Source organism: Macrotis lagotis, chromosome 6 (genome assembly GCF_037893015.1).
Source record: "Macrotis lagotis isolate mMagLag1 chromosome 6, bilby.v1.9.chrom.fasta, whole genome shotgun sequence".
NCBI lineage: Eukaryota > Metazoa > Chordata > Mammalia > Peramelemorphia > Peramelidae > Macrotis > Macrotis lagotis.
In genome coordinates, this window is record NC_133663.1 from 233,074,651 (window position 1) to 233,090,120 (window position 15,470).

Consider the following 15,470-nt stretch of genomic DNA (forward strand, 5'->3'; position numbering starts at 1 on the left):
AATAAATGATTCATAATTTATAAGATTCTTCAAAATAATTTTCATTCCCACTCCACCCCCCCACTTAACCCAATATTTGGTGATATTGTGACAGCTCAAGTGACAACACTTGAAATTGTGCATAACTATCATCAAATTTGCAGTTTTCTTTTATTTGAGAATTATTATTTGTTTGGTTCATGGTTTTTTATCATTTTCAGACTCAATTATTAATACTTTTACATTCTTGTCTCTTCATAGTTTTATTTTGCTGAGGCACCCAAATTGATAATTAATACAAAAACATATTTATAGTAAAACATTTTTTTTCTGTCAAGACCAATTGATCTGCAAATTATATGCTCTGTACATTATTATTGGGTAGATTAGCTGATTGATTCTAGACTAATAAGAGGTCAGCTTTTTTTATATGATTGTAAACCATTCTCCATTGTTTTCTACTTAAAACATACATTGAGTACAGCTGACATGAATAGCAAAGTAGATAGTTTTATTTTTGTACTTGTTCACTCCTATACTTTTTTATTTTTGATATTTTAGGGTTCTGTAAAACAGAAATGTCAGGCTCAAGCTGCCAAAACTCCCAACCAGATTAAAATAAATTGGGAAATAGTTAAAATTTTTTATAATAAAGTTCAACATAGATAATAGTAATTTGTGGTTTTCTGATTCAGCATTGTAGTTTTTAGGAATCTGCTTCTATTTGAGTTTGATACCACTGCTGTAGAACATAATATGAAAAATTCTGGGATTCCACTTGACCACAAATTCTTAATCTATAGTATCATGAACCAAACCTTTGGCAATCTGCCAGAGTTTTGTGGACTCTCTCAAAATGGTTTAAGTGCTTATAACTTCAGAAGATAACAAAGGAAATCAATTTTACTGAAATATAACTATCAAAATATTTTTGTAAAACAAGTTGACAGATCTCACATTAAGAGCCCCTGTAAATAATTAGATAATCTCTTACTTAGGTCCTTCTCAATTCTTAAGATTTTACTATTTTAGATAAAGTAAAAAGCTTTGTCTGGAAAGTCTTTAAAACCTACCCAATATTGTTCCAGGTTTCAATTGGTTGCAATGCCATTTCCTTACATATACTATTAAAAATGAAGGGAAAATATGTATTTAGATGCTCTAAGATATTAGGAAAATTATACCTAAAGGAAAAATAACAAAGAATAAAATTTTGCAAACTATATGCTAGTAAAATGTTGGATGGATTTTGACAATGTATCTGAAAGGGAAAGGCAAAGAGGATTTAGGAAATAAAAATATGTCTTGAAATGTTGACTTTGGCAGCATTTCCTTAACTTGTCGTTCCAAGAGAGTGTTTAAAATCCTAGCCAGAGATAGGCATCTTTGCTACATTTAAAAAATGAGTAGGTGTTAAAGGAAGGAGTAAAACTCAGTTCCCCTTTTGATGAGTTTTCTGCCCTAAAGCTAAGGAACTCTCCTTTTTATGGTACATCTTCCTCAAGGGTGCTACAAATCTCTTATCTGGAGCAAGTATTTTTCTGATAGGAAGATTCATAGAACTGAGTTCTCCCACTTTTGTGGACATTCCATGACTAAAACAGAAACACTGAGAAAATGAGTTAAGAGCAACTGGGACAAACAGGCCTCAAGTAAATTGATCTGTTTTCAGAAGTAATGGTAAAGGTGGTGGGGAGCTGACAATCAAGTGTTCTAGCTTGCTGTCTGTCACATCTGTATTTGACTTGATAGACAAAAATGGTGGGTTGGAGCTTATGCTGTGAATTTCACATTCCAGCAAATGCTCCCTGTTATATATGATTAATGTAATTCCCTTTTAAAATTTCTTAAAAGAGGTCCAATAATATTTCTCTGCTCATTCATCCTATAGATCTACATGGAATCTCAGAATTTGCCACTTTGTTTTTGCAATTAGAAGTCTGGCAGCAAACATTTGTTGAATTTCAAGTCCAGATATGTATATAATAAAATGTGCCTTTCTGTTGAGAATAAAAGCATAGAATATCAGGTCATCTAGTGTAAGAGTAGCAGGAAGGCATAGTAAAAGGAGTACTGGTCTTGAATTTAAATCCTTGCTCTACTGTTAATAAGGACATCTAGATGGTTCGATGGATAAAGAACCAAGCATGGATTCAGCAAGATTGATCTCGAGTTCATAACTTTAGACACTATCTGTATGACCCTTGCCAAGTCATTTCCACCCTGTTTGCCTCAGTTTCCTCATCTGTGAAATTATCTGAAGAAGGAAATGACAAACATCTTCAGTGTCTTTGCAAATAAACAAACTAACTAACCAATGAGGTCAAGAAGAATCAAGACGTGATTAAAAAAACAAAATCATTTACTAACTTGTACCATTAAAGAAACTTTTGCTTTTCTAAGTTTGCTTTTCTAATTATTCCCTAGATTGAAATGGATGATATCTAAGGTCCCTTCTAGTTTTCAATCTTTTGAACCTCTTAATTTCACAGACTAAGAAATACTTCTGAGAGGAGAAGTAGTTTACTTATTCTATAATAACTAAATTAGTCCAGTTTGGGGGCTAATCTGAAGAAAAGTAAACAGAGTTGCACACACCTTAAAACTCTCAAGTGGTTTTATTGATTTAAAAAAAGATGGTAGATATAAATAGGCATATAAGTAATATATGTGCCAATTTAACTATGCCACCTGATTCATAACTGTCTGTTCTGTCTCCAAGAGATAAAATAAATCATGTCTCTAACCAGAATCCCAAGGTAGATGAAAGCAACAATAAAAGCAAATACGATCTAGGATTTATACTTCACATTCAGGTTTTTGAAGCCTTTTATATACTTTATCTCTCTTGATCCTTACAACAATCCTTTAAAGTAAGTCTATTGTCATTCTTGCTTTAAATTTGATGAAATGAAGAGAAGTCATTTGATTTACCCAAGGTCACCCAAGATGGTAAGTGTCAGAGGCAGGATTGGAATTCAGGCACTTGTGGCTCCAAGTTCCATGGTCTAGCAGCAGTGTCTAAGCATAGGATTTCTTTAGATTCCTGGGAACAAAGGGAATTGTAGTCATTTTTAAGTTTACCTACATACCCCAGTCACTTTATATAAATAAGCATTATCTTAGTACATCTGACACAATGGAGTCTGACCTGGAGTCAGAAAGACTCATCATCCTGAGTTCAAATGTAGCCTCATAGGCTTACTAGCTGTGTCATCTTTGGCAAGTCACGTTACTCATTTGCCTCACTCAATTTCCCCATCTGTAAATCATCAGTTTGAACAAAATGCTGAAATTCTCAACATTTTCATCATAAATTGTTGTTTAATGATTGAAGCTCATATCTTGAATTGTTGAAGGGCAACAGATGACAAGGAAAACAGAGCTTGAGAATCATAGTATATCGAATGTATCGTGGTCCTTTTGTCAAGCAAACCTCCAATACATTTGATGCAACCAGTATTGTACATTGATGAAACATTCCAGTATTTCCATTCAAATAGTTTAGAATGTTTCCTGAACACAGGGACTATCTCATCTTTGTCTTCCGATTCCTGATACTTAACACTATACTTGATTTAAAAAAAATATTACTAGTGATCAATTGATTGGTCACTGTACTCTACTGGAGTACAGACAAATAGGTTGATTTATAGAAATAGCTTGTATTACCATCTGTTCGCAAAAATGCTATCAGTGGAAACTCAATGCATAAGGAAAATACTTTATCTATAAGGAGAATTTATGAGAAAATTCATGTATATACCCCATGATTTATGTAGTGAATGGAAAAGAATCCCATGCTGAAAGGAGGGAACCGAATAATAATTACTTTTTTAAAAAAAATTCAGAAAATGCTTACTTTTTATAGTAAGGCAAATGATTGGTTAAATTAAAACAATCTTGGAGCTTTTTTAAATGCTTATTTTGTCCTTTATGAATTTCACATTTTTTAATCAAAGATTTTGAGTGTTACAACTTTCCCCCCCAATCTTACTTCCCTCCCCCCAACCCCCCCCCCACGGAAAGCAGTCTGTCAGGCTTTACTTTGTTTCCATGTTGCACACTGATCCAAATTGAGTGTGATGAGAGAGAAATCATCTCCTTAAGGAAGAAACAAAAAGTCTTAGAGATAACAAAATCAGACAATAAGATATATGGTTTTCTTTTCTAAATTAAAGGGAATAGTCCTTGAACTATGTTCAAACTCTATGGCTCTTTATCTGGATACAGATGGTATACTCCATTGCAGACAGCCCAAAATTGTTCCTGATTGTTGCACTGATGGAATGAGCGAGTCCATCAAGGTTGATCATCACCCCCATGTCGCTGTTAGGGTGTACAGAGTTTTTCTGGTTCTGCTCATCTTGCTCAGCATCAGTTCATGCAAATCCCTCCAGGCTTCCATGAGTTCCCATCCCTCCTTGTTTCTAATAGAACAATAGTGTTCCATGACATGTATATACCACAGTTTGCTAAGCCAATCCCCAATTGAAGGACGTTTACTGGATTTCCAATTCTTCACCACTACAAACAGGGCTGCTATGAATATATTTGTACAAGTGATGTTTTTACCCTTTTTCATCATCTCTTCAGGGTATAGACCCAGTAGTGGTGTTGCTGGGTCAAAGGGTATGCATATTTTTGTTGCCCTTTGGGCATAGTTCCAAATTTCTCTCCAGAAAGGTTGGATGAGTTCACAGCTCCACCAACAGTGTAATAGTGTCCCAGATTTCCCACAACCCTTCCAACAATGATCATTATCCTTTCTGGTCATGTTGGCCAGTCTGAGAGGTGTGAGGTGGTACCTCAGAGAATCTTTAATTTGCATTTCTCTAATAATTAATGATTTAGAGCAATTTTTCATATGGCTATAGATTGTTTGATCTCCTCATCTGTAAATTGCCTTTGCATATCCTTTGACCATTTGTCAATTGGGGAATGGCTTTTTGTTTTAAAAATATGACTCAGTTCTCTGTATATTTTAGAAATGAGTCCTTTGTCAGAATCATTAGTTGTAAAGATTGTTTCCCAGTTTACTGCATTTCTTTTGATCTTGGTTACAGTGGTTTTATCTGTGCAAAAGCTTTTTAATTTAATGTAATCTAAATCATCTAGTTTGTTTTTGGTGATGTTCTCCAACTCTTCCTTAGTCATAAACTGCTCCCCTTTCCATAGATCTTGACAGGTAAACTAGTCCTTGATCTTCTAATTTGCTTACAGTATTGTTTTTTATGTCTAAATCCTGTAACCATTTAGATCTTATGTTGGTAAAGTGTGTGAGGTGTTAGTCTAATCTAAGTTTCTTCCATACTAATTTCCAATTTTCCCAGCAGTTTTTATCAAAGAGGAAGTTTTTATCCCAATAGCTGGACTCTTTGGGTTTATCAAACAGCAGATTATTATAATCATTTCCTGGTTTTGCACCTAGTCTATTCCACTGGTCCACCACTCTATTTCTTAGCCAATACCAAACAGTTTTGGTGACTGATGCTTTATAATATAATTTTAGATCAGGTAGGGCTAAGTCCACTTCTTTTTCACTTTTTTTTCATTAAATTCCTGGAAATTCTTGACTTTTTATTTCTCTATATGAATTTACTTACAACTTTTTCTAACTTATTAAAGTAATTTTTTGGAATTTTGATTAGTAGGGCACTAAACAGGTAGTTTAGTTTTGGTAGAATTGTCATTTTTATTATATTAGCTCTACCTATCCATGAGCAATTGATATCTGCCCAGTTATTTAAATCTGATTTAATTTGTGTGAGAAGTTTATTATAATTGTTTTCAAAAAGTTTCTGAGTCTTGTCTTGGCAAATAGACTCCCAGGTATTTTATATTGTCTGAGGTTACTTTGAATGGGATTTCAATTTCTAGCTCTTCCTGCTGTAACTTGCTAGACATATATAGAAAAGTTGAGGATTTATGAGGGTTTATTTTATAACCTGCAACTTTGCTAAAATTGCTAATTTTTTCCAGTAGTTTTTCGGATGATTTCTTGGGATTCTCTAAGTAGACCATCATGTCATCTGCAAAGAGTGAGAGTTTTTTGTCTTTTCCTTCCCAATTCTAATTCATTCAATTTATTTTTCTTCTCTAATTGCTGATGATATTGAATAGTAGTGGTGATAACGGCCATCCTTGTTTCACCCCTGATCTTATTGGGAATGCCTCTAGCCTCTCCCCATTGAAGATAATACTTGTTGATGGTATGAATTTCACATTTTGATAAATTTCTTTTGAAGTAGTGAACTTCTGGAGACTGAATCCAACAGTTTTTCAGACAGATGTGTGAAAGAATGCCTGGAGCAATAAGCTTCTAATGGGGCTGCATTTGACAGTGCCAAGCTGTTAAATACAGAGCAGCATAAAATATGAAAATTCTTTAGTTTCCAAAGGGAATTTTGCTACTTAACAGTAAAGGGGAGGGATGGGGAATTAAATTCCTTTCTCTCAAAGAGGGAGAAAGGAGGAAAAAGGAATTTAATGCTTGACCTCTTTTGTTTCAAGTTAAGGGGTAAAGGCATATACAATTCTGGTAGACTAAATACATTAATCCAGATTTCTAAAATATTAATGTATATTCTGCTTTGGCTGTATTGAAAGAGGGAGAGAGAGAGAGAGAGAGAGAGAGAGAGAGAGAGAGAGAGAGGAGAGAAGTGAGTGCGTGTGTCTAATATAGTTAAAATTCAAAGGCATGAATGTGAAAGCTATCTGTAAATTTCTGAAAACTTTTCCTTTTATCATAGGGTCTCCATGGCGACTGCATCCTCCCAGGTTCTAATTCCTGAAATTAACCTTAATGATACTTTTGACACCTTCGCATTAGATTTTTCCAGAGAGAAGAAATTACTAGAATGTCTGGATTACCTTACAGGTACTGTATTTCTTTTTTAATCTTGCTCATTATACCAGATTAAATCTTTATTCTTTGATTTTTTTCATCCCCAAATAATCTAGTAGAGTTTTGGATTAGAAAGAAAGTTCAAAAACAAACAAACAAATAAATAAATAATGCATGAAAGTTCAAACTTTCTCCAGTAATAATTTGTATAAAAGTTTTACCCCCAAGGAAGGAGATCTGAATTAGGGCTAAGGGAAAAGAAGATACTTCATTATTAAGTAGTGGAAGTTTTCATTTCATATACACAATTCCATTATCCCCAGACAAAATCAAAAAGAAATTTAAAAATATATTGATATGCTAATCAGATCACCTGCATGAAGTTTTAAGGTAAACTACATTTAGGATTCTAACCATCAGAAATCTCATCTTGTTTTAATGCTTTGTTTGGAAACTTTTGGTAAATTTAGTAGAAATCATGTTTGTATTAATTGAAATTGTGTGAGGCAAGTGGATGACTCCAGAAATTGAGAACATTGGACTTGGAGTCAGGAAGACCTGAGTTCAAATATGGCCTCAAACATTTACCAGCTAGCTATGTGACCTGGAAAAAATATTTTAACAGCTATCTGTTCCAGTTTCCTCAACTTTAAAATGGGAATATTACTATACTTGCCTTCAGGGGTTATTTTGTGGGTTTATCGAGATATTTGAAAAATACTTAGCCTAGTATCTATTAACAAATGATCATTTTCTTCCTTTTATATCAAGCATTTTTTTGGTCACACATAATACTTCTTCTCCCCTTCTAAATACCTAAACACTAAACATTAAGATTATTTACTGGTAGAATTTTCAATATGTTATTTTGTGACAAATTCTTTAGAAAAAAATGCATTTTTCTTCTATGAGGAGGTTCACAGAAATATGGATAAGCATTTGCTTCACTTCACAGTATCCCAGAATTAAAGATGGAATGCTTCTATTTAAGAAATTATTTGTCTAGGGTCATAAGAGTGAGAGGTAGAATTTCAACCCAATTTCCCTGACATCAAAGTCATTACTATCTCCACTATACCATGCTTTAAGCCAACAACATGTTTCAAGTCACCAAACATTTATGAGGTACTATTATGTACAAGAAACTGTTAATCCTTAGCTATATAAAGATGAAACATTATCTAACTCCTATTCTCAAAGAGTTTACAGTTCAGTAGGAGAATATAACATGGATTATCAAACTTTTATGAAAAGGTGATAGATATATGGGTCAGACAACTACAAAACATTCAAAAAAGGAGAGTTCATTTTCAGCTTTCAGAGAGAAGAAAGCAACTATTGTAGAGCTTGAAAGAAAATAAAGGGAAATTAAGTGAGTGTAGAACCTTTAAGACTTCTGAGTCTTCTGGAAAATTCTCTTACTACTATCCCCACACACAAATCTGCAAAGGTGGGAAAGGGAGCTGAAAAGGGTTGGGAGTTATTTTTCATGGATTTGAGCACAAGAGAAAAAAATGATTAAATGAATCATGTCATAGATGTTGACTAGGTCCTCAGACATCAAACTAGTGGACCCTTGCTCAGATTATGACTCCGCTTCATACTATGTCAATTCAGCTAACCCCAAAAAGAAGTTCATCCTCTTTTTGATTGGCTCTAATTTTTAGGAAGTTTTCCCCCCTTACGTTGAGCCCAAAATCAGTTTCTAGCAGAATGAGATTAATATCTCATACATATTTCAGCCCTTTCAGTATTTAAAGAATAGCATCATAACCCATTAAGTCATTTCATCTCCAGGCAAAATGTCCCTCCTTTATTCTTTTTAAATGAAGTTTAAAGCTGTGTGCTCATCTCCATTTAATCTGATCTTGCTTCAGCTCAGTTGAAGTTGGAAAGGCAAGTTGGAGCTAGATTATAAGGAACCTTTACTGTCAGCTTCAAGAATGTCTATTTCATCTTGTTTACAAAAGGTGAGCAGAGAAGGGACATGGTCTGGCTTATACACTAGTAAAAATAGATTGGAAAAGCATAGGAAAACTGAGAAAAGCATGGACTATTTTAAAATAATTTAAGTTTGAATTAATCAAACCTTGAAATAAATTGGTAGCATCTAGAGTAAAGTAGCAAAGAGGAAATAGACATGAAAGATATTGTGCCTGGCAGGACTTGACAAGCAAATGGGCATGGGAAATGAGGGAAAGGAAATGTCAAAAATGAGTCTAAGGAGAACAGGTCATGCCAGATTAATATCATCTCCTTTTTTAAAGGATTGTCAAATAGATAGGGGAAATGGATATAAGGTTTTGGATATAGTTTACATTGATTATAGCAGAGCTTTTATAAAGGGTCTCACATCATTTTTACAGAGGAAATGAAAAGTTATGTATACAATGACAATGCAGTTATATGGTATTAGAACTAGTTGTATAGCTGGAATCAAAGAGTGGTTAATTAATGATCCAGTGTCAATAAGGAAGAAAATCTCCATTGTTAGTGCCCCAAAGCTCTTTGCTTGACTTTGTCCTTTTTAATGTTCTTAGTAACTTGGATTAAAGCAGAAATATTATGTTTCTCAAATTTGCAGGTGAAATAAAGCTATCTGGGCTAGATACCGTTTTGAGTGACAATGGGAATCCAAAAGGATTTTGAAACTTTCTAGCATTAGGATGAATCTAATAAAATTAAATTGAGTAGAGATAAATATCAAGACCTGCACTTGAGTACAAAAAATAAATTTCACAAGAAGTTAGGAGAAGCAAGGATAGACAAGAGATAGCCTGAAACTGTTACAGTAGATATCTTAAACACAATGCCCACATCACTCCTGATTAGGGCCCAAACCAGAGTTATTGGTTACTTCCTATAGAAACTTAATGCCATTTTATACTGAAGGCATAACTTTAATATATTTTTTGAAATTATAAAATCTGTTAGATATGAAAAATAACAAATTGGCTTATTCCCCAATAGCTGCACAAACCACTTCACATATACAGCAAAATATGTGTTGGCATGGTGTATTTCAAGGAAAATACTATTACTAAGGCTTAGCATAAAGAATTTTTGTTTTTAGATCATGTATTTGAATTTGGGTTTTAGTCACTGAAACCATAGATTTTCCTCCTGACTTAGCTTATGTTTGATATGTGTGTTTGAGATTAATGTTCCCAAAGCCATATTTCCATTCAGCTTGATTGGTGTTTATTCCATACTGATATCCACATCTGGATACCTAATAAAGAGCTCTTCCCCCATCAATTAGACCTTGTTAACCATCAATTCCAGATGGACATTTGGTTTATTTCTAGCCATAACATAGACCTTCCTTGAAACATAGAATGTTGGACTAAACCTACTAAATCCAAGTAGTTTATCAGACATGTGTAAGCCGGAAATGAAGTGTTTATGCAATGTTTGCTACTGTTCTGTGAGTTCTATTGAGAGGCAAAGATGGTTTCTCTGGTAATACATCATAATAAACTGAAATCAATACTCATGATTCTCATGATCTTGTTTTTTTTTCAAAACAACAAAGTCTTTAGTAATTGAATAGTTTCCAATTAAATAAGAATAAGAATTTATATTTGGAGTGTTTGATAGTTTATAAAGTGCTTTTCTCACAAAATCCTAACATCTAATGCCAGCAAGCACACTTTTATCTGAAAGAGAAAGTTAATATTTTAATTTGTGACTTGCCTCAAAATGACATATTATGTAATTAAACCAAAAAAGTTATATTTCTTCTCAAGTTGTTGTTACCATTTGTCACACAGTACTCTCTATTTTGCAGATGTTTTCTTGAATTCAATTATAAATATATTAATATAGATGCATCTATAAAACCATATGCAACTGTATATATATATATATATATATATTCTATAAAATGTACAAAATGTTTTAATTGTTGATATAAGAATGAGTCAATGAATGATTTAAAGTGAGGATAGAATTAATATTAGGAAATCAGTATATATAAATGTAGACCCTACAGAGACCAAGAGAATAATTACCAAATTCCATCTTGCACCTGGTCTTTCTATCATGGAAAGCACTTCTTCAGTGAATTCTTTGATTTATAATAAAATATTAAGTGTCTTACTTCATGAATTTTAAATTTGTATCTTTCACCAAATAGATAATTTAAAATCATACTTGAGAAAACACTTTAAGGATTTTGCTTTTAAAACCTGGATATCTTTGATCCAAATCTCATTTCTTGTGCCTTATTTATTATAAAGTTCTCTCAGGCCTCCAATGGAGCTCTCCAAAGATCCCTGAGGGAATCAGGCACTATTAGCATTTTCCTAAAGTTATAAACTTCTTTTTTTAAGTACTTATCAAGCCCAGTCTTAAATCTGGCCTATATTTTTCTTAATCTTTGTTATGTTATGGATACTTTTGGCCATCTGGTAAAGTCTATAGATGCTTTTGCAATATATTTTAAATGCACAAAATAAAATACATAGAATTAAAAAGGAATGAAGCTATATTAAAATAGAGTTAGCAAAATGTATTTTTAAAAACCAGTTCATGAACTCCACAAGTCAACCACCTAATCTAGAGCAAAGAAATGCCTTAGGTCAGATAAATGTTATAGACAAAAGTTCTAACCTTTGGAATTTATTATTCCAATTCAGAAGTTGTGCATATATTTACTTAAACTCGTAACTGATTACTGATGACAAGTTTCAAAAACATTACTGTTAATGAAAAATGTCCTTCATCTGTTATGTTTTCTTGCCCATGAGAATAGCCAGGAGTCTCAATTAAGATGAAAAGTCTTTATTTAAAGATCACGAGTAGGAATTAAAGAGTTTTCTCCACTGCAGTGTTTTGAAGAAATAAATTTCAAATATCTCCTTTATCTTACACATAGAATTACATAGCATTTGAATTGGAAGAAACCTAAGAGGTCTCATAGACTGAAGAAGTGAGTCAGCCAGGAAATATTTAATAAACATTTACTGTGCATGAAATGCTTAGTACAACTCTATACCTGAAGAAATCAGACAGACAAAAAGTATATATTAAGTACCTAATATTGCTAAAGCACTGCACCTTATATAAAGGCAAAAATTAAATATACAAAGAAAAGCAAAAACAAAATAAAATGAAAATGAAAAAACCTAGTTGCTGCCCTCAAGGAACTCACATTCTAATATGGGAGAGAATATGTACATACATAAGAAAAAGTAGTAGATGGAAGGTAACCTGAAAGGAGAAGCATGAGTGTGCTGGGGACTAGGAAAGACTTCTTGCAGAAAGTAAGTTTTTAGCAGAGTTTCCAAAGGAATCAAAGAATTCATGAAGCTGAAGTAAGAGTGTTTCAGAAATGGAACATGGCCAGTTTAAAGTCTTTCATTGCATGGGTAATAACAGCCTTCAACCCAAGCCTCTGACTCATTTTTTAGGTATTGATAGCTTAGAATAAGTGTAGATAGCATTTGTTTTCTGTTCTGGCCAAAAACTCTAAGGAGCTTCCCCTTTAGATTGATAACTTTGTGATGGCAAATTGTGCCATCTTTTGTCTCAATTTTTATCTAGTCCTTATTCATTGACCAGGCATGATCTCATTCAAACTGAGACTTGTGAAAGACCTTAATTTTAAAAGACTAAGATCACCCCCTGCATCCTGAGCCATTGCCAGTCCTCATGACCTATGTCTTGCCACTGGACTCTGATGGCTCTGGAAGAGACAGCAAAGTTGTAAACTTTGCACAGTTGCGCCTCACTCAGATCCAATTTACAAACAAGTCAAGACATCATTTTCATGATGTCATTGGTCCTCTTCAAGAATGAAGGATAAACTACAACAACAGATGAGAAATGAAACTTTGGGTTTGAGAAGCTCCAAGTAGTCTAGTATAACTGGACAGAGGAGGATAAATGGTAAGAAGACTAGAAAACAGCTAGATGCTGCTAAAACTCTTAATAAAGAGTTAAAAAAATCATATTTTATCCTGGAGGCTAAAGGGAGCCACTAGACTTTGTTGAGCAGTGTCATGGACAGATTATTGCTTTAGACCTTGGGGTGGAGTGTGAAATGAAGTGGAGAGAGACTTGAAGGAAAGTGACTAATAAGAAGACTCTTCCATCACTCTAGGAGAAAAGTAATAAAGACCAGGACTAAGGTGATTGAATGAATAAAGTAAAAGAATGTATACAAAAAATGTGAAAGCAGAAATAATAAGATTTGGCAGCAGCCTGATCTGTGGGGAGGGTAAAGAGTGGTGTTAAGAATGCCACTGAAGTTACAAGTCTATATGAAAAGATGGTACCCTTCACAGAAATGGGGAAACTGCAAAGAAGGATGTTTTTGTGAGGAAAGATAGTTATAGCTATCATTTGTATAGCTTGCAAAACCTTCCACATTCATTATCTTTTTTGATTCTCACAATGACTTTGTGAATTAGGTGATGCTATTACTTCCATTTTGAAGACAAATAAACTGAAGCTAAGAAGTTGATTTGCATGAGGATCACACAACTACAACATATCTGAGGAAGTATTTGAACTCAAGTCTTACTGATTCCAAGTCTGGTACTCTAACCATTATATCTGGCTGCTTTTCAGATAATGAATTCTATTCTGGACATGTTGAGATAACCCTACTTTGCCAATAACTGTGTGACATTGGGTAAATTATCTATCTTGTCAAATCTTAGTTTCTTCATGTGGAAAATGATGAAGATGGAATAGATTAATTGCCTTCTAAGGTCCCTTCCAGCTCTAAATTTTAGCTTCTATATGCTTAAATAAGAAATAGTTTTCCATCCAAAGAGGAATAACTTTATACCAAGAATGTCCATCATATTTTATATGCCACTTCATTTTTTCCCATTCAGAAAGCTAGGGATCAGAGTGAAGAAGAAATCAACGGATATAAATGGATTTATACTACCATTTTGCCTTTGCCAACATCATCTGATGAGTGAGGTTAAGTTCAGAAGGAAATATCTAAAGGAGGAAATCTTAACCCAGGATCCATAAACTGTTTTTTAAAACTATATTTTGATATCTATATTAACTACAGTTGTTTTACTTTGTAATAGCATGTATTTTATTTGCGCATTTGAAAACATTACTTTTAGAAGGGTTCCACAGGTTACATCATATTACTAAAAGTGTCTACAACATGCACAAAAAAGATTAAGATGCTCTGATATATAGTAAAGTGAGAAATCCAATTTTCTATATTGTTCAAACATTTTACCATATATTTCACATGAACATAGTCATGGTATTTCAGCACTTAATTCCAGATTTTTCCCTTTACATGCCAAGAAAACTCTAGTAGCTTGCCTTCCTCTTTCTAATGGAAATGGTAAACTGATCTCCTAGTTCAGTAAAAGTATGTCTAGCCTTCCCCAGACAGTCTGTAAAGAGGAAAGAAAGATCCCTAAGTTTGACTTTGATGAAAATCTCCTAAACTCAATTGTAATTGTATTGACAGAGGTCTATGGAGGACTGATCTTTATTGTGAATCACTTATTCTGTTCTGGTATTCTGGTCTCATGTGATTAAATTAACTAATCATCTCTTATTCTTGCTTCCCACCAGCTCCCAACTCTCCAACAATTAGAGAAGAGCTCTGTACAGCCTCGTACGACACCATCACTGTGCACTGGACCTCTGATGATGAATTTAGTGTGGTTTCATATGAACTTCAGTATACTATCTTTACTGGACAAGCTAATGTTGTTAGTAAGTACTGCCAATCTGGCTCATTTCTTAATTTCATCAGGGTCCCAGGATCCTTGGCTCTAATTTTAAATGAAACTCAAGAAGGAGAATGGATAAATGTAGTTATTAACAGTACTTATTTTTCCCCTTTCCTGTCTAAAAGGACTCTTAAACTACCTTTTAACTGATTTCATAAATTTGATCCCCAAAGAAACTTCCAGTCCTCCAGTCACTGTATTCAAAAAGAATCTGCTTGTTGATGCCTACACCAGAAGTCTGTAGGGAGTGGACCCAGCTCTGAAGCAAGGATTTAGAAACCATAGAGATTGTCTGGAGAAACTTCAAAAGGAATAATTCACTATTCTGGTCTGAGGAGTCATGAGTCTACAAAATCACTTTAAAATTTGCATTTGACTAAGAATATTATTTATTGAGATCTAATTAGGAAGACTCACTTCAGGAATTCGAATTCATCATAAAATACTTAATAGACTCTTAACCCTATTTCTCTCCATTTCTTCATCTATAAAATGAGCTGGAGAAGGAAATGGATAACCTCTCCTGTATCTCAGCCAGGAGAACCCCAAATGGAATCATGAGGAGTCAGACATGACCAAAAACAACTAAATAATAAAGCCATTAATTAAAGGCAACTTGTTATTAGAGCAGCCCTTCAATTCAGGCAGAACCAAGTGGTTTAAAGTCCTACATCAAACACATACTAACTGGTTTACCCTCAGCAAATCATTAAACACTCAAGTCCCCATAGAAATTCTCTAAGACTACATATTGAAGAATAAATTCAGATATGCAAATATAGAAGGAATTTCCTCTTCATTAGGAAACCTTCATGATTTCCCTTTACTGAAAATACAAATCCTAAAACCATTATTCTAGTGCTAGAAGGGGCTTCAAGTGCCAAGATGTTCAACTCTTTCGCTTGACAGATAAGGAAATT

General features: G+C 33.7%; 1 protein-coding gene across 5 annotated transcripts in view; it reads left to right on the forward strand.

The window, feature by feature from the left end:
- Positions 1 to 15,470, forward strand: part of MID1 (midline 1) — a 447,000-nt gene that overhangs the window by 399,702 nt on the left and 31,828 nt on the right. For all 5 annotated transcript variants that reach the window (XM_074192469.1, XM_074192472.1, XM_074192473.1 and 2 more), the window contains 2 exons: positions 6,732 to 6,859; positions 14,390 to 14,533. In XM_074192469.1, coding sequence (XP_074048570.1) covers positions 6,732 to 6,859; positions 14,390 to 14,533 — 272 coding nt within the window. The remainder of the gene's footprint in view (positions 1 to 6,731; positions 6,860 to 14,389; positions 14,534 to 15,470) is intronic.